The 20,057-nt window shown below is 52.9% G+C and overlaps 1 protein-coding gene across 1 annotated transcript in view; it reads right to left on the bottom strand.

Annotated features, from left to right (window-relative positions):
• The window catches only part of COTL1 (coactosin like F-actin binding protein 1), a 39,707-nt gene that overhangs the window by 10,783 nt on the left and 8,867 nt on the right, over window positions 1-20,057 (bottom strand). Inside the window, exon 3 of the mRNA XM_047711643.1 lies at window positions 5,270-5,427. Within this exon, the coding sequence (XP_047567599.1) occupies window positions 5,270-5,427 (158 nt within the window). The remainder of the gene's footprint in view (window positions 1-5,269; window positions 5,428-20,057) is intronic.

Below are 20,057 nucleotides of genomic sequence, written 5' to 3'. Positions count from 1 at the left end.
GCTGCTCTCGTTTCCCAAGGCTGAAAGCAGACGGACCCTCTAGTCTCCCCACCCCGTGAGCCTTCATAGGGTGTTAAAAAATAAATAGAAGGACCACATGAGTAAAGCCATTCTGGACGGAGTCTGCTCTAAATCAAGACAGCCTGGGCCAGTCCGGACAGCAGGCCCCTAGCAGTGGGGCCTGCATTGTCCCCGTAATCCTGCATAGGCGCCGGAACAATGGCCCGGGTGTTCTGTCCCCGGCACCAGCCGGGCCCTTCTGTGCGGCAGGCAACAGGCGGGGTGGGGCAGCCAGGCCTGCTGTCCGTCCGGCCGAGCCCCCCCTCCCTCTGCAATGGACCCTGGTCTGGGTGTCACCACTGTCCAGCCCGCCTTGCCTGGAAGCCCATCTTGATTGTCTTGCTTTCCCCTGGTCGTGGACCCATCTCAGTTTCTCAGCCTGGCACAGAGCACAGCCTAGAGACTCACGGTCAAAGCTTCTGACTTTGAACTCCTCTGGGCTCCAGGCTGGATCTGCTGCTCGTGAGCCAGGGCTTTGGGGCAAGTCCTAGCAGTGCCCCAGGCCTCAGTTTCCCCATCTGCTAATGCACCTGATAGCAGGCCCGGGGGAGGGATGAACCGGCTGACATCGGCAGCGACAAGGGTGAGCAAGGCCGGGACCTCTGGTGGTGCTGACAGTGGGGACTCCAGTCCAAGCCATGTGCAGGCCAATGAGGCCACGTGGCTCGACCACAGACTTATCATCTCCTAAGGAAATAATGCACAATGAAGATGGAGTGCCAGGCCTTAAGGTCTTGTTGAAAAGGGGAAGCCGGGGGGCTCTTGGGTGGCTCAGATGGTTAAGCATCTGCCTTCAGCTCAGGTCGTGATCTCAGGGTCCTGGGATCGAGCCCCGGGTTGGGCTCCCTGCTCAGCGGGGAGTCTGTTTCCCCCGCTCTGCTGCACCCCCTGCTTGTGTTCTCGCTCTCTGTCAAATAAATAAAACTTAAAAAAGCAAAGAAAAGAAAAAGGGGAAGCTGGGAATAATAGTTGCTACCACGTCCAGGTCGTTACCTGACGTGGTTCTAAGCACCTCCTTCTATTTGCTCAACTGCAAGCGGCAGACACTGCGTTACCCCCGTTTTGGACTTCAGAGGACTGAGACCCAGAGAAGGTAAGCAACATACCCAAGGTGGCCAGCAAGTGCTGCAGCTGGAAGGTGAGCCCAGGCCAGCCGGCTCTAAGAGCTGCCCTCCCGCCCACAGCACCGCAGCGCCCCTCCCCTGACGAAGTAAGCCGAGGCTCCTTTAAAGGAACGTCGCCCTAGACAAAAGCACCACATTTTTGAAATGAAAACGTTTCCGAGTGTGTCAAAACGGAACATGACATAGCAAGTCAACCCACTCTACTCTTCATTTCATAGATAAGGAAACTACAGCCCAGGAAGGGAGAGCGACTTGGCCATGGCCAGGCAGTGGGGGCATGAAGACTGGTCTTTTCGGATTCTAGTGTCTCTTACGTCCATTTCTATCGACTACATTTCATGCAAGGTACCAGGATATGGGTCTATTGCTTCATTACAATAAAACCCGGGGGGTTATTGGCAATCTGACAGTCAACCCACTTCTTCTTCACGTGGAAATCATGGCAAGAGGCAGGTGGAGAAGTGCTATGGGCCACAGTCCACAGGATCCAGAATGGCCCAACTGGAAGGTCCCTTAGAGAACATCTGTTCTGAGTCCCTATGAAACAGAGAGAAAACTGGCAGGTGCACCAGGCTCAGCACGATTTTAATGACTGTGGAAAGACACCAGTGTGCCGGCATAATTGACCCTTTGTAACAAATGGGTAGATTTGCAACTGTAGCATACACATGAGCTATCGGGATAGCTTCGGATAATAAAACCTTTTATTTATTTATTTATTAAAAATATTTTATTTATTTCACAGAGATCACAAGTAGGCAGAGAGGCAGGCAGAGAGAGAGAGGGAGAAGAAGGCTCCCTGCTGAGCAGAGAGCCCGATTCGGGGATCGATCCCAGGACCCTAAGATCATGACCTGAGCTAAAGGCAGAGGCTTAACCCACTGAGCCACCCAGCTGCCCCAATAAATAAACCCTTTTAAATGCAGAAGTGACAAAGGCAAAAGGTAAAGGTCAAAAATGTCTCACTGCACCTGCAGTTCGAGAGGGCATCCAAGCTCCCCCACCCCAGTGGACATGGGTGACTTTCCCTTTTTATCTACCAGCAACCCTTTCACACCTGGGAACATGCCTGAGCTGCCAATCATGAAGCCCCGCCTCCCTGCCCACGGGATGTGCATGTGACCTAAGTTGAGCCAATCAGGGTCCTTTTAAGGGAATGACAGACACCAAGGGCTCCCTCTTCCCCCGGATCAATAGCCAGAAGAACCGGGCGCCTGGGTGGCTCAGTGGGTTAAGCCGCTGCCTTCGGCTCGGGTCATGATCTCAGGGTCCTGGGATGGAGTCCCGCATCGGGCTCTCTGCTCAGCAGGGAGCCTGCTTCCCTCTCTCCCTCTCTCTCTGCCTGCCTGTCTACTTGTGGTCTCTCTCTGTCAAATAAATAAATAAAATCTTTAAAAAAAAAAAAAATATCCAGAAGAACCACCATAGCTGGACCGTTGCTGCTATACAGAGGCCACTGAAGCCAGACCCAGAGAAAAGAGAGATGAGAGGAAGCTACTGCTGGAACCCTGGATCCAGCCACACCTAAAGTCCGGAAACCGTGCGCTTCCCAGTTTAGAAAGCCACTCAATTCCCCTTTTTTGCTTCAAGGTCTTTGAGCATTCGGACAAATGGATGATAACCAACAGTCCCCAGTGAAACTTCACACCAAAGAATTCTATTTCCCAAGATCAGCCTCGGTCCCCGGCTCACTCAACCAAACTGAGCCGAGTTCTAGACCTGAAAGGAACTCTGCAGCCTGCTCGTGGGACGGGGTTTCCTTTGGAGGTGAACGGAAACGTTCTGGAACTAGATAGGGATGGTGGTTGCCCAACACTGTGACTGTGCTTTAACACCACTGAGTCATACGCTTGAAAATGGGGAAAATGAGCAATTTTATGTCACTGCATTTTACCATAATGTTTTAAATGGGAAGACAAAAGGAGACCGGCAAGATTTAAAAGACCGTCCCACTGGCGAGTGCTCTCTCCCCACACGCCCTCCCTTCCCTGCTGGCACGAAGGCGCAGGTCCAGGTTGGCCAGCGGGAAGAGGAATGCGCATGGAAGGTGGCATTCAGCAGGAGACCTTTGGCCCTGAAACAGGCACTCGGGTATTTCTCATTCTTCTCCCACAAAGGAGAACCCTGAAAGCTGGGTAACCATTAAACCCCAAACGGACCTGGAGAAAAACAGCCTGTGGAGCTGAGTAGGGGGCTCTCCAGAACCGGGGTGTTAGCCAGTGATGCTGGGGAGGATGGGAACTCCATGACATTTATGAAATAAACACTTACTGTCTCCCAGACCTGGTGCTAACCCGCTCAGAGAAGACCAGCTGATAACTCAGACCTTTTTAAAAATGATTTTCGACGGGACGCCTGGGTGGCTCAGCTGGTTAAGCAGCTGCCTTCGGCTCAGGTCATGATCCCAGTGTCCTGGGATCGAGTCCCACATCGGGCTCTCTGCTCATCAGGGAGCCTGCTTCTCCCTCTGCCTCTGCCTGCCATTCTGTCTGCCTGTGCTCGCTCTCTCTCCCTCTCTCTCTCTCTGACAAATAAATAAATAAAATCTTTAAAAAAAATGATTTTCGTACCTGTGGACTCTGGGAACCCCGCCTCCTGAAAACGTATCCCAAAGAAATAGTTCAGTGGGAAAGACAAAGGAGCTGCATTTATTAAAATGTTGGTTGGAACATTACTTATAAAATAAAAACTGGAAGCAGCCCAAAAAGCCAACAACAGGGGAACACTGAGTACATTACTGTGCACCAGTACACCGAACCGCACACTCAGCCACCAGAAAAGCGCTCGTGACAAAGACTGCAGCAGCATCATTTATGAAATTACATCGGTGGGGGCGGGGGGGGGTGGCGCCCACCTAGAGTGTGATTTTCGGGCTGAGATGCGCAGGGGTCGGGGGAGCTTGCCTCCAGAGCTGGCAGGAAGAATGGAAAAGACATGCCACGATAATGCAAGGATGGGAATTCTTTTTTCTTTCCTAACATGATTTTTTAAGACCAAGTTTTATTTGTGGGATAATTTTAGACCTACGGAAAAGCTACAGGAGGGACGTAGGGGAGTTCCCACACACCCCACACTCCATGTGCATGTCGGCTAACATCTGACGTTCCTGCGCTAAGCTGGCACAATAGAGAAGCTGACCCAGAAATGTTACCATTAACTAAACTCCAGACCTGGTTCCGATTTCACCGGTTTTTCTGTTCCAGGATCCAATCCACGATACCACGAACCATACAACCTATTCTTGTGTTTGTTCTGTTTTTGGTTCTTACAATTCAGTGGCTTTTCACATAGTCTCAGATCTGTGCAACCATCACCACACTCAACTGAAGAATCTCTCTATCTGCTCAGAAAGCAAGCCCATGTCACGTTCTGATCATGGGCTGTGAGAAACCCTTTTGCAAAAGGAAGAACCCTTTGGAAGGAGAGAACTCTTCCTCACCTCCCTTCCTTATCTTTCTGGAAATCAGACTTTCTCTTTTCAGTGGGACCCCAAACCCTCACCCCACATGAACCATCTCGGACGTTTCTGATGGTATCAATTTTGGTTACATCCAGACCAGAGAAGCACCTGGCAAGAGAGCCCTCCACGTAAAACTTAGGAAACTCAGGGGCAAAACCCCTCTTCCTACTAACCTAGCAAGGGCTGGGGAGTACAGGTGTTTTTACTAGCACCCATCATGTGCCAGACCCTGGTTAGAGGACATGCACGAAGTCTCCCGTTGTGTCCTCACGGCCACCACTGGAAGTCAGCCACCGTCACCCATGATCCAAGTAGGCAGTGGCCACCACCTTGGTCATCCTTCCAGCTCCCTTCTTCACGAATCACCTCCCCCATCCTAGAGGTAGGCCCTCAGCGGCCACGTTTCCATTATGTGGTGGTCACGATCACAAACCCAGCTATAGTCCCCTGCCCGCACCCCACCAACAACCCTGGGAACATGTCCTTAGTGGCTCTGGGGATCCAGAGATGTGGCGTGGCTTGCTTTCCATCCTAGGAGCTCAACCCAGCCCACCCCGTCCCTGGGGATGGTGATCTCGGTGGGATGTGACCCACCCAGACCCAGAAAGGACCCAAGACCACTAACCTGCACGACCTCCTTCACCAGGGTCTTGTCCGTACCGGTTTTGGCTCGCTGCAGCCCGCTGACGTTCTCGCCGATCCACGTGATGAGGGCGAACTTGGACCTCTTGCTCATGGCATCCCCCGTGGTGAAGCGCACGAAGGCAAACAACCGGACGTCATCTGTCATCAACAGCAAAAACAGGGCACCGTGCTCAGTGAGAACATTCCCAGACTTCGCTCCCAAGGAGGAGCCATGAGCCAGAATGCTCTGAGAGCAGCGCGGCAGGAGCCCAACACTGACCTTGGCCAACGTCCCCTCATGCAATCCGGCGACGGCACCCCAGGCTCCGAGGCCCATTGCACAGCTGGGAGCAGAGGGGCACAAGTGACATTCCCGAGGCCACGTGGACATTTCAAGGCCATGGTGGTATGGGAACACAGGCCTCAATGGCCATTAACCCTGAGCTCCCCACCCCCAATCCCTCACGTAGTCAAGGAAGGCTCAGATTCTGGGTCTGATTTATCAAGACCTTCCTCAGGTCTTCTTATCCCCCGAGGTGCTGCTTGGAATGGGAACCGAGATGGGGGGTGGATGGTGGGGGGACAAGGTGGCCCTGATCTTGGCATGGGATATGTCTCTAGGACCACTGGGCATGTCTAGCTCGTGGCTGGATGGTTAGCGCAATGAAGAATGCTGAGTATGGTTCCGTTGGGTGTGTCCTGCTAGTTACGTGTTACAGATCTGTTGTTATTAAAAGGCCTTGGGTGGGGGGGTTGTCCCACTGGTCCACATCCATCCATCTTTTGTTTTATTACCACGCTTTTTTCCATTATCGTCCCTTCCGATGGCCCATTATAAAATATTATAAAAATATTGGCGACAGTCTTGAGATTTTAGGGTGACCCTGCAGAGTGTGCGTTTCCCACAGGATGGGCTAGGGTTTCTCCACCTCAGCACTCCTGATTCTTGGGGCTGGACCACTCTTAGTGGTCGCGACTAGCCCGTTCAAGGCACGGTTCCTGAACGGCATCCCTGGGCCCCGCCCACCGGAGACCAGTATCAGCCCCCCATCCCAGTTACAACAACCAAAAATGTGGTCAGACATTGCCCCGCGTCCTCGCGGAGGGGGAACTACCCCCAGCTGAGAATGAACTTCTGGGTAGTTTGTGTCCCCATCGAATCAAGACCCTCTACATTTCCCACCAACATTTTGTGCTCAGCTTAGCTCCTAAATAGTCCGTATTTTAATTGCCATTATCGGAGAGAGCTCATCATTGTCCCTAACGGGAGATGGTTGCCCAGTACCAGCTTTGGGCTCTTCACCTCTGGCTAGCTGCTCGGCTCAGCTCTTCTGTTCTCAAAGGGCTTCTAGCTACTGCCTTTAGGATTTCTCAAGTCCCCAAAGAGAGTGGAGAGCTGTGCTGCACAAGCATCTGTGTGTGTCTCTGAATCACTTGGGAATCTCCCCAAAATGCACATTCAGAGCTCACAGATCTTGGATGGGCTCCTGGGTGACGCTGATCTGTGAGTCCAAGGACCACATGGGGGCTTCTCTGTGTATTTTCTTTTTTTAAATCAAGCATCTTCCTCCTTAGACTTCCCAGGTGCCTCCCTGCTGAACCCCACAGAGCGTATAGGTTTACAGAAAGACCCAAGGCCCCAAGCCCTCTGAGTGTAAGGAAGACCATCTAAAGCTGGTTAAGGTCGCTGCCTGGATGGGAACAGCAGAGCCTAAGCAAATCCTGGCCTATGAACCATGCCGTCTCATGGGCACCCAAGGGAGCCAAGGAACACAGCTCTCCGCCAGTCCCAGGCTCCTGATTTGGACCCTGCGGTCCAGGCCAGGCAGCTCCACGGCACTGATGTCTTAAAGGGAACGGATCACAATCACCAGTCACAGTTTATAAAACACACTGATATTTCATGGTCTCAGGTTGGCTTTATAATGATGCTGTGAGGTGGGCCACAGGGGAGGGGACACTGCTGTCGTCTTCATCAACAGGCACTTCATTGTGTTACAGATATGGCTCAGAAGTCATGGGATGGGGCCAAGGTGACTCATGACAATAAGCCTGGGTGGCCTGGGTGTGTCTGCCCGGCCAAAGGAGTCTGGTGGATACCCACTGTGGGACTGGACCATGGGGTCAGTGGGGACAGAGAAGGACAGTCGCAGGGATGTTTCACAGGCCAAATCAACAGGGCTTGGTGGCAGACTGGCCACGGGAGGGAAGGAAGCAGAAGTCCGGGGACTCCCAAACAGGGTGAGGGCTCCAGCTCTTATCCCCAAGGACTCGGACTTAATCCCCAAGCACTGAGCCTCAGCTGCCTCGTCTGTAAAATGGGGTGATCTTTTTTGGTCCATCCTTTCCTTTTCTTAAAAAAGAAGTCACAGTAAAAGGTTAAAGCCACAGAACAGAAGGCTCATCCTTGTAACTACTTTACAGGGTACAATTCCGCGGCCTCGAGTACACTCACGATGCTTTGCGACCCAACCACTACCCATGACAGTCCTTCCCCTCCCCCTCCGCCCAGCCTGAAGCAACACAAATCTGCCTTTTGCCTCTGGATCTGCCTACTCGGGACATCTCATGTAGATAGACGCCCACGATCTGTGGCCTTCTTTCACTCAGCACATTGGTGTCATCGGTCCCCCCCTTTACAGCTGAATAATACTCTCGGGTATGGGTATGCCCCCTTCTGCTCATCCATTCACCTGCTGAGGCACATCTGGGAGGTTTCCCAGTTGGCGTGATTCTGCACCTCCCTCATCAGTTACAAGGATTAAATAGGAACACTGTGCACCCAACCCGCCCGGCCACGGTGAGAATGCCTCCGTGAGGCTGCGGCCACGGGACGGAGCTGCCAGGTGGGTGGCAGGATGGGGGAACTGAACGTACGCAGCCACGCGTGGCTGGTGCAGCCTTGGGGGGAAGCCCCCCCCTTCCCCCAGTTCCAGAGCTGCATGTGGGAAGCCAGCACGCTCCTCTGAGCAGCTGCACGGCCGTGGTAGAGGAAACCCAGACGCCGTGGCAGGGTGTTTAATGAAATTGCTGCCTTGATCAGAGAGGGAGGCAGGGCTATACGCTGGGAGCCTCCCGACTTGCTCATGCCAAGGCAGCCTGTTTCCATGGGAACCACTCTGTCTCCCATCCCCATGCTGGAAGCCTGGAGGCTTGGGTGCCTGTGTCGGCAGCTGGATCCCCAGCGCCCCATCACTGGCCAAAGCCTCCACGTGGGGAAGTTCCAAGCTGTGTGTCCCACGTACCAGCCCAGGACCAGGCATGAGATAGACGCACAAGAAGTGAGTCCCGCCACCCCCACACCCCCAACCAAGGGCACGGGGAACTTGGCGGCAGCGGACCTGCCCCAATGTCATTTACATTCTACTGACAGGAGGGACGGGTTTTCCTAGGTGGCTGCTGGGCGCTTATCTCATAATGCTGTGGCCAAAATGATTGCTGACATTTTTGAAAATCCAAGAGTCACATTATGCTTACAGATGTGTACAGCCCCAGACGCTGAAAAGTCAGCTGAGTCTGCAAGGGAAAGCGGGTTTGTCGGAGCGACATTGTTGGAGCTGCCCACACGACCCGAAGCCTCTCTCCCCCACTCGCCCTGAAGGAGGCTCGAGCTTGCTCTGACCTCCAGCTGGCTGGTGCAGGGGGAAGTTTTGGTTCTTAGTCATGAGTTGGGCCACCTTCCTACTTCTGGACAAACGGGGCTGACAAAACACACGTGTGGAGCATCTGAGTGGAGAACAGCCCCCCCCTCCCTTTTCTCCTGCGGGCACCCCGCTCACTCACAGGAAAACGTGGGTGTACCACCAGAAAGGCAGAGCGAAGCCGCATCGTATACGGGGAGAACGCGTGAGTGTGCACTTGCACGCATGTGTGCCTGGATGTGTGTGCACGCCCCTGTGTGTGTGTGCACTATGATGGCAGCTGGCCAGGAGGGCGTGGGGACTGGGGACGCCTGTCACCCTCATGGTGCTGCTCGGTCCCCAGAGGGCCCGCGGCACATCTTTCCAGCCCAAGGCTCCGGAGCTGGGGCTGCAGCTCTGGGTAACCCCCGTGGGGGGAGCTGGGCCCAGGCCTCTGCACTGCCGTCTACACCAGCTGCTGCCTCAGCTAGTCCCCCTCTGCCTTCTGCTCCCCACCACCCAGGCTGACAGGCCAAGCTCTGGAATCCATTAGAAGCACCCCCACCTTCACACCAGCTCCGTGACCTGGACCAGATGCACGCCAAGCTCTAAACCTCCCCGTCCCCAAAGCACAGTCCAGAGGCAGAGGTAAGGATTACAGGAAAGGGGATCTGTGCTGGGCGTGGCTCCCAGGTCCTCACCTCTCTGCTGAAACTGCCCCAGGCGGGGGCCTCAGTGCCTCCAAGCACTGCCAGCCCCAACCGTGGCCTCCCTGCTTCTCCCTCTACTTGGGCTTTCTGCACCCACCACACTTATGCTCACTCCTCTGCATTTAAAAGCAGGGGCGTGGGGCACCTGGGTGGCTCAGTGGGTTAAGCCGCTGCCTTCGGCTCAGGTCATGATCTCAGGGTCCTGGGATCGAGTCCCGCATCGGGCTCTCTGCTCGGCAGGGAGCCTGCTTCCCCCCCCCCTCTCTCTCTGCCTGCCTCTCTGTTTACTTGTGATCTCTCTCTGTCAAATAAATAAAAAAATAAAATCTTTAAAAAAAAAAATAAAAAAATAAAAAAAATAAAAGCAAGGGCGTTCCCAGGCACACAGGCGTTGGCCACTGTTCGTGAGCACTGCTCTGGGAGCACTGCTCAAGGACCTACTAGGTGCCAAGCACAATGCTAAGCACTGGGGAGGGCAGATTAGACAAACGAGGGTCCTGAGGATAACAGAAGCCATTTACTGAGCGCTGACAACATGCCAGGCACCGTTCTAAGTGCATACATCTGTTGGCACATTTCTTTACCCCAAGACTGTCTCCATGTGGTCGACACAGCTCCCAGGCCCATTTCCCAGCTAAAAAAACTGAGGATCAGAATGCGGATGCAGTCAGCAGCCAGAACCCACTTTCCCTGCCCATTGGAGCACCGTTCCCAGAGGAGGGCCCCCTGGAACCAGCAGCGTCAGCAGCCCCCAGGAAACCATGGGACCGTGGCTGCTGGGGGTCCAGCCCAGACTTGCTGATTCACCAGCTCTGGGAGGATGCACCCCTGGGGGACTCTGGTGCCTCCAAAGCCTGAGAAGCACTGATCTAGAGAAAGCGGGGAAGGGAGGAGAACCCACACCAGCCCTGGCAGGGGAGGGGTGAAACAGAAGTTCTCAAGGGCAGAGAAGCTGAAGCGCCCTGAGTTCAGCCCACCCCCTTCCTTCCCACCCACACTTCTTTTAGTTTGAGGAAGTGATCGTGAAAAGGAGCTTCCTGTATGGCCTGGCTTCTCCACATCAGAATTTACAGACTTAGAGGCATCTAGGCGGGACTCCTGAGTATCTCATCACCAAAGACCATCAGGACGGTCCTCCCAAGACTCTCCCTCGCTCAAATCCCACAGCCCAAGGAAGAGAAGCGCTCTTCTTCTCTACGGAGAACAGAGCTACGGAGCTTCGGGGCCGTGACACAGGATAGCAGGGGTCCTTTCTGTCACCTCTGGATCGTCCATTAGACCTGAGACATCATGGGGGTGCCTGGGTGGCTCAGTGGGTTAAAGCCTCTGCCTTCAGCTCAGGTCATGATCTCAGGGTCCTGGGATTGAGCCCTGCATCAGGCTCCCTGCTCAGTGGGGAGCCTGCTCGCCCCCCACCCCCACCTGTCTCTCTGCCTACTTGTGATCTCTGTCAAATAAATCAATAAAATCTTTAAAAAAAAAAAAAGACATGAGACATCACTGACAAGGAATCACAAATGCATCATGAGATCACACAGAGCCCCGTCTTGGAGGAGACATCAGCCCGCGACAAACCAAGGCCGGGAGCGCCATCCTTAAGGACTGTCCGTGCCATCACCAGTTGTCCTCTGGACAGCACTGCGAGCTCAGAACCCGGGCTGATTGCACATCAGGCCTCGTCCCCGAGTCCAGGCTGTGGACACCCGCCCCTTCCCACCCAGCCAACGTCTTAGTCATTCACATGGCATGAATAAACCTGACTCCCGAAAGAACCTGACCTTCTAGGAGGTCTTGGAGGCCTCGTGGTGTGAAAGAGCTCCCGTGGCCCTACAGCCCCGTCAGCTCAGGATGGAAAGACGCCAGGCAGGGCCTGCTTGGTTCCGTGTCCTATTTCTCCCTGCAAGGTCCTTGCCTTCATTTACTGAGCAAGTTAATACACAACATGAGGCCCTCATTGCCAAGTTCACTGGCATGGTCTGGCACCAAGTAGGTGCCCAGAAAGTCACTGTGGTTACTTTTCATTCTCTCCTCCACAACGCCTCCCTGCCTTCATCCCCTTCTCCACCCTGCGTTTCTGTCCTTTCTCTCCCATTGACAATCTTTCCTCCTCACTATCTCCTCCTGAGCTCTGTCTGGGGCCGAACTAGCAGGAGGGATTCAGAAGCGAGAGATGGGACGGAAGGAGGACTGGGGGGTGATGCTAAGTGCTTAGGACAAGGTGGGTGTGGGAGGAGACATGAAGAGAAGAGATGACCACAGAGGGCACGGGAACAGAGGAAGAAAAGGAGGAGGAGTCAGACTTTGCTGGGACCACTGCAGCCACCAGAACAAGCAGCCCTGTATTTTCCCAAAAACTGCAAATGGTACAGAATGTCCACCTAGCTCTCAAGGACTCCCCCGCCCCTCCTACCCCAACTTGAAATTCCCTTCTGCTCAGGTAATCACCAAGAGGCAGATTCTGATCACACCATCCAGCATTCTCACCTGGGTGGACCCCATGCAAGGCTGCACTGACTGAGGACTCCCACCTTCTCCCAAACGGGACCCTACTCTTCCCCTCTGCCTCTCCTTGAAGCCAGCCCTGGATGGAAAAGGGACAAAACCCAGAGGGTTCTGTTTACAATTGTTTTACAAATACATTTGTTTACAAATGCTCTGAACACTTTTTTTTTTTCCATTTCACACAGAACACGAAGTAGAGAAGAGTCAGCACATCAGTACAAATAAGCAAATATCAGGGTCTAACCACCTGAGTGGCCGCTCTGTGCATGTCCTGTGGATCCACTGAGCTACTTTTCTATTTGTCCGGTCGCTGTGACATCCCACAGCACCAGGCACACAGTAGGCACCACTGCACACCTGCTGGGCAACAGAGAGACAGAAGAGGCACCTCATTTCATAATTTCCGCCCAATAGTGAACTTCAGAGAAAGACAAAAGAAAGGGGAAGGAGACACAGGGAGGAAATTGCCCCAGAGCAAGACAGGATTGCAGCTTGCTCTAAAGCTGACCTTACCTTATATAGACTCCTTAAGAAGTTATGCAAACAAGGTTCGGTAAGGAAGAAACCAACCCACACACCAAAAAAGCTGAGCTGTCAGCTTCCACCAAGCAAGCTCCGAGCTCCCTGGAGCGAGGACGAGAGGAAATGGGAAAGAAGTCGTGCATCCTGCTGCCCAGGGCGAGGGGATGAGTGGACAGTGGACAGCCCTCCCTTCCGGCCGGCGGCTCAGTGCGGGGAGCCCAGGCAGTCACAGACCAGGACCTGGGACGTGGAAAAAACATTCTCCCTGGGACTCTGAGGACAGAGGGCTTTTTGGGTGCCCTGGGGAGGGGACTGAGGCCTGAGGCCGACAGCAGCCAGTTCCTCCCTTGAAGAGACCTATCGTTCCTGAAAAGCCCCATATTACCCACTCTCTTTTTCAAGGTGATTTTTATTGTTTGCCCTCATGGACAAAACAACAACGGCCATGACGAGGATGACGAAAACCTCTGGTCCCACTCAAGAAATGTTTAGAAAACACGAAGCACAGAAGAAAAAAAAATAATAATGAAGCAAGCCCATTATCCTAGGAATACAACCCCACTGTATTGGTTGCTCGGAGAGCATGAATGGAGCTCTGGCTGCCAAGCTCAAGACCGCGCATGCATACACGGTCCCCGCACTTGAGGCCACGGTGCGCGTGCAGGTGGATGTCGGTGACCTCGTTCCCCGAAGCGGGAGACTTCTCCAGTGATTCCTTACTCGCTGCATTTTCATTAAACGCAAATGACCCAGCTTCCTACTTTGATGGAGAACACGAGAAAATGGAGTACAAGATAGCCAGAGGAAAAGCAAGATGATTACTTGGCTAGGACCCTCCGGGACTGGACTGATCCGGATACCCAGATTACCCGGTAGCAGAAGGCTCTCCCCCAGTGACAAGACACCAAGATTTTTTTTTTCTTTTTTCGATGGTTACTTTTACTTCCTTAAATGGAAGTCTGCGTGCAATACCCAACTCTACCTTCTGGCTTAGAGAACAGAGGCCATAACCAGTTCCCCCAAGGAGGAGCCCGTGTCTCCCGCACCTGCAGCAGGACACCCTGGGGATGAGGAAGTGTGTGACTGTCCCAGTGCAAAACTCCCCTGTAGTGCTCGGCTCTGCACTCATGTTGCTGCGTCCTCCACGGCTGTTAGTCTGTCATCTGACAAACACTTACTGACAGTCTGTGACGCGGGGGGCTTTGCTGAATAAGACACAGTCCCTACCCTCCAAAGATACCCCGTCTAGCCTGGCAGACAAAAACAAAGTGTAATTACACAATGTCGTCAGTGCCCTAGCAACAAGGTGTCACAGGGCGAATGGGAACATCAAAGAAAGAAGGAAGCTAATTGGGCCTGGGCAGTGGTAATCAAGGCAGGCTTCACAGAGGTGGTGACGTGTGATCTGGGTCTTGAAGGACAACCTAGAATTTGCCCAGCTAACAAGATAGGGACAAATGGGCTCATGGTAACAACTCGGGGGAGAGATTCTGACAGAACTCCACAGGTGAGAGCAACAGCCTCTGGGGGCAAGTCCAGATGCCTTTCTTTACCAGCCATTCTCTCTATCTCTGATGTGTCACAGGCTAGAGTAGCATATAACTGACTTATTATTACTGTGTATAAAATAAGCATTTAAAGGCTCAGAATGGCTCTCCTGAGGGCTCCTACAGTTGGCTCATCCCTACACTGCAGGAGGGCAGCAGTCTTGTCCCCTATTCTATCAAATACCCACGACAATACCGGTCACACTGCACGTGCTCGGTACAGATCCCTGAACACACGAAGAGCCCTGGTCCCCTCTGCTATGGCCGCTGGAAAGCTTTCCAGTCCCCCCTGTCGGCTGCATTCAGTTCACTAAAAATGCCGTCTTAGAAAAATAAAACCAATCCCCTTCCTGGATTTTAAAAGTGTGGCTTCCGTCCCCCAGGGAGCAGGAGTGAACAGACAGGCAGAAACAATCAGATGTGGGCAGACAGAGAGCAGGTTGAATGGCTGGTCTAGACAAATGTGCCCTTTAAATAAAAGCACGTGGGAAAAGCAGACCGACACAACGTTGCTAGAACTATCGAGAGATACGTAATGTGGGGTCCTAGCTACCTTTCGTGTTCATGTCCCCAAGTATACTGTCCCCAGGGGAACAAAGCATGCTCCAAACCTCAGCAGCCTGGGGGAGCGCCAGGAGACCCAGGCGGGCGCCCCGGCTCCACCTCCTTCCGCGGAGTGACCGTGGTCCCAGTGGCCTCCCCCCCATCCCCGGTTCTCTGGATTGGGGCGTGGCTTTCCCACCTCTGCCTCGGAGCCCCTAAGTGACGGGGACAGAGCTCACAAGTGGGTTTTATCCCTGTGGCTGTTAAAAGCCCGGTTTTCAAGTCTGCCAGCACACTTACAGCTGGCGCGTTTTACTTTTAGCCATTCACTTATTTGTTAGCTCATGAGAATATATAAGACAGAAGCTCCACCTTTTTATTTTTCTTTACGTGCTCATTTCCGATGCAAGGGTTTCAGGCAATGAGACAAACAGATCGCCAGCACCAGCCCCGTGCCAGGCACTGGATCAGAAGAGAGGAGGGCCCAGCCCTGGGCACTGGGTCTCCGGATATCAACTCTCATCAGAGCTGATAGCTAAAGCCCTCGGAATGGGGCCCAGCACAGAACTGGTGGCAAAAAATGCCAGACCGTGAGACAAAAGGTCAACTATCACAGAGCGAATGGAAGTGGCAAGGAGTTTGGAAACCCAGGAGGTCAGATGCTCATGGCAGGTGGAGGGCCCAGGGCACTGATGCATCTGAGGGGCCCCTGGGGATGGAGGGTCACCAGGGGGATGGGCAGCTCTGAAACAGAGGGAACAATGGCAGAGCAAAACATGCTGACTGGGGGATTCACCACAAAAAGGACCAAGGCGAAATGCTAGAAAGTTCTAGAACAGAAGGCATGGGACTAAAATGCTCAAGTAAAACCCAGAGCTGTCACCGTGACCCACAAGGCCTGCCATGCTCTGGGCCCTGCCAGCCCTGAACTCCACCCTCCACACAGGCTTGCCAGCAGCCCTGCTGGATTTCTGTCCTCCTGCTTACCCCCCCCCCTTTCTCCTACACATTGTAAAGACTGAGAGACTGGGGCACCTGAGTGGCTCAGTCATTGAGCCTCTGCCTTCAGCTCAGGCACGATCCCAGGGTCCTGGGATTGAGACCCGCACTGGGCTCCCTGCCCCGCGCGGAGCCTGTTTCTCCCTCTCCCACTCCCTCTGCTGTGTTGTCTCTCTCACTGTGTCTCTCTCTGTCAAATGAATAAATAAAATATTTTTTAAAAAAAGACTGAGAGATCAATTACATACCATAAAAAGGCACATCCCCTTTGAAGTGTACAGTTCATTGGTTTTCAGTATGATCACCAGGTCCAATCCCAAAACATTTCATCATTCCCCAAAGGAGACCTCATACCCACTAGCGGTCACTCTTCCTCCCCTGTCCACACCCCACCAACCACCATCTGCCTTCTAGCTCTACGGACTTACTTGTTTTGAAACTTTGAACACATGGGGTCATACAATACATGGCCTTTTGCGCCTGGCTTCTGTCCCTTGGCATAATGTCTCCAAGGTTTGTCCAGCGTATAGCATGGATCAGTATTTTCTTCCTTCTATGCTTGAGTAATAGTCCACGATATGGAGAGAGGCACTTTGTCTGTCCTTCCTGAGATGATGGTCATTGGGGTGGTTTCCACCTTTTGTCTATTGGGAATAACACTGCTGGCAATGTTCATACACAGGGCTTTGTGCAAATGGGTGTTTCCAAGTTTGGGTTTGGTGTTTCCTCTTGGGTAAATACTAAGAGGTAGACTTGTGAGGTTTAAACTTTTTAGGAACAGTCGAACTGTCCTTCACAATGGCGCCACCGTTTTCCTTCCCCACCGGCAGCACACGAGGGTTCCAAAAGTAGTTTTCATCCCTTTTTGGGCTATAGTCAGTTCAGATGACCTCTCAGGCACATCGGGTTAGACCAAAATCATAAAGTCAGAATTCTACCCCGGGCACCGGAATCACGAGCTGCTTGTCAGAGGCCACCCCGGGTTGGCCACTTCAAGGAAGGCAGAAAAATGGCCTCCAAGCTGCGTATTCCCACAAATGGGCCTCTGGCCAGAGATGTGGGCCTTAGGTCTGTCTGTTAGCATTCGAGAAAAGACCTCGTGGAAAGCAATTGTGAGTGTGGATCCTAAGAGTTCTCATCACAAGGAGAAATTTCTTTTCTTTCTCATTATGGTATCCATACCAGATGACAGATGTGCGGGAAACGTCAGTGGCGATCTTGTCACAGTGCGAGTAAATCAAACCTTCCCGCCGTATGCCTCACCCTGAGAGTGACGCATCAGTTATTTCTTGATAAGGCTGGGGTGCAGAAGAAAAGAGCTTGCCTGTGGTCTTCCCTCCTTTTTTTTTTTTTTTAAAGATTTATGTATTTATTTTAGAAGGGGTTGGGGCAGAGGGAAAGGGAGAAGCCAACTCCTACTGAGCTGGGACCCCAGTGCCGGGCTCCATCCCAGCACCCCGAGATCATGACCTGAGCCGAAATCAAGAGTTGGATACTTAGCCGACTGAGATGCCCAGGTGCCCCTTCCCTCCTTGTTTTAAAAAAAATTTTTCAGTTGCAGGTGTAGGGAAGCAGCCCGGTGTCTAGAGTGGTGGTCAGGGAGGCGGATACTAGGAGAGGAGAAGAACTGGGCCTCTGTGCAACCTTGGGCCAGTGTCTGCACATCTCTGAGCCTCCATTTTCCCATCTGCGGGATGGGAATTACAATAGGGCTTACCTAATTGGGCCAGAGTGTAGATTACACGAAATCATTAGATCACGGTGGCTGGCAAAACAGTGGCTCCCAAAGATGTCTGCATCCTTATCTCAAGAACCTATGATGCTGTGAGCTGACAGGACCAAAGGGCCTTTGCTGATGAGATTGTTAAGGATCCGGATGTGGGGAGATCACCCTGGGTGATCCGGGTGGGCCTGCCATAATCAGAAGCGTCCTCACATGGGGGAAGAGGGAGGCAGGCGAATGAGAACCAGAGAGACAGCATCATGAGAAGAACTCAACCCACTCTCGGTGGCCTTCAAGCTGGAGGAGGGGCCGTGAGTCAAGGGCCATGGGTGTCTCTAGAAGCTGGAGTAGGCCAGGAAACAGACTCTCCCCCTGGAGCCTCCAGAAAGATCACAGCCCCGCCAACACTTGACTTTAGCCCTGTGAGGCAGATCTTGGACTTCTGACCCACAGGACTGCGAGATGATAAAATGACATCATTGCAAGCCGCTATGTTTATGGGAATTTGAAGGCACAAGAAAAATGAGACAGGTGACCATAAATGAAGTCCAGAAGCAAATCAGGACAGAGAGCAAGTTGATTTCAAAATGCACTGATGATGGGGCACCTGGGGGGCTCAGTGGGTTAAAGCCTCTGCCTTTGGCTCAGATCATGATCCCAGGGTGCTGGGATCAAGCCCCGCATCAGGCTCTCTGCTCAACGGGGAGCCTGCTTCCTCCCTCTCTCTCTGCCTGCCTCTGTGCCTCCTTGTGATCTCTGTCTTTCAAAAAAATAAAATAAAATCTTTAAAAAAAAAATGCACTGATGAAATGATGTATGAAATGCTGAGGGAACGGCCCTGCCGTTAGGTCAGACATGGGCTTTTGGCGACCTGCCCCTGCTCAGGCAACGGAGCTGAATTTGAAAAGCCAAACACATAAAATTAGGTCGGTGGGGAACGAAGCCCTACGGGAGCCCTGAGGCAGGAAACCCTGGCCAAAGGCCAGTGCTGGCAGAGGCAACCACCAGGAGACGTCCCTATGGGCCACCAGGCTGCTCGGTTAGCAGGGGGATAGCAGGCCTTCCAGGGAGGAGCTCAGCTCTCCAACCTTGCAGGGGATGGTCACTCATTCATCTATACTCAACCAGCATCTGGGGAGAATGTCAGGTGCTGTTCCAGGTGCTGAAGGTCCAGCTGAGAACAAGACAGACCAGGATTGCAGCCAAGGAGCTCAGACTTCAGCAGGAGAGTCAGACGACAGACGTGACTCGAGAAAGTACTAAGTGCGGTAGCCCATAACTGCCCACATCAGGGAGCGACACACCCTTGGGGAGAAAGAGACTGAGGCTGGCTAACCATGATGGGTGGGGGTTCACCACCAAGGAGGCCACCACCACAGCCACAGTCCCTCTCTCCAGGGCCTCGCCATGAAGTTGAATGTGATGAGCATCGCAAAGGCAAGGAGGGCATCTGAACAGAGGGGACACTTGCCCTGGGCCCTGACGAATGTATAGAAGGCCTCCAGGAAGGCAAAGCGGATCAGGACAGTGCAGGAACAAAGCTGGGGGGGCTGGACACAGATCCAGGCTCAAAGTCCAGTTTGTCTGTTTACTATGCCATCTTGAGCAAGCAACTTTGGACTCTCCAAGGAAATGGTCAGATTCTTCATCAGTAAAATGGGATAACTCCTCCTTACTCCTTTCATACACATCTGTCATAGATAAGAAACGTTAGATGTGCTGATATATGCAAAGTGTCTACTGGGTTTCTGAGCGCCCACGAGGTCAGAACCCTGGGTGCCGAGGACGTGCACTAGAGGGCTCATAAGGGGCACTCCGTGTCATCTCTAAGCATTTGGACCTTATGTGCAAAACCCACCAAAGCTTCCAAAGGGAGAGGAGTGGATGTTACCTAATGTGAGGTTTAGAAAGCTGCCCCTGGCCTGGGCGGCAGGCTCACTCCGCACTCAGCAAGGGGCTGGGCACACCGTAGGCACTCGGCACATTTCCTGGAGAAGGAAAAGCCATGATCAAGGGTGGAGCTGTGGGAAATACCCACACTTCTGGGGCAGGAAGGGAAAAGAGAAGCAGCAGCAGGAAGTGAGAACAAGAGAGACGAGGGGCGTAAAAGGAGAAGTATGTGAGTTTGCAGGGGAACCAGAGGGAGGGGAGAGGGTGTTTTCAGTAAGTCGTGCTCACTGGCAAATGCTAGAGGGACATAAAGTGGAATAAAGACAAAGAAATGGCTACTAATTTTGGTAATCAGAGTATCAAAGACCTGTGGGAGGGGGTTCCATGCTCTAGGTGTGGGGGGGCGTCAGACTATAATGAGGTGAAGGAAATGAGGGGAGACGAGGGGGTGCAGGGAACACCTGGATTCAGTCCCCAAGCCATACTTCCAACAAGTCTGCATTAACTCCCAAGGATTTGCAAGGAGCAAAAACTCAATTCAGTGAAGTGAACACTCTTCCTGAACAAAGGACACCTTACTGACCAGGAAAATGGACATGTAGCAGCCTTCCCCAGGGAAGGGGAAGGCCACGAACTCAAAAGCAAGCACCAATATCACCCAGGAGGCAAATCCAAATGTACCATCACAAAGCTCACACATCTGATGACACGAAGAAGCAATGCAATACAGCTC

This window comes from Lutra lutra, chromosome 17 (genome assembly GCF_902655055.1).
Source record: "Lutra lutra chromosome 17, mLutLut1.2, whole genome shotgun sequence".
NCBI lineage: Eukaryota > Metazoa > Chordata > Mammalia > Carnivora > Mustelidae > Lutra > Lutra lutra.
This window is presented reverse-complemented; position numbering and strand designations above follow the sequence as displayed.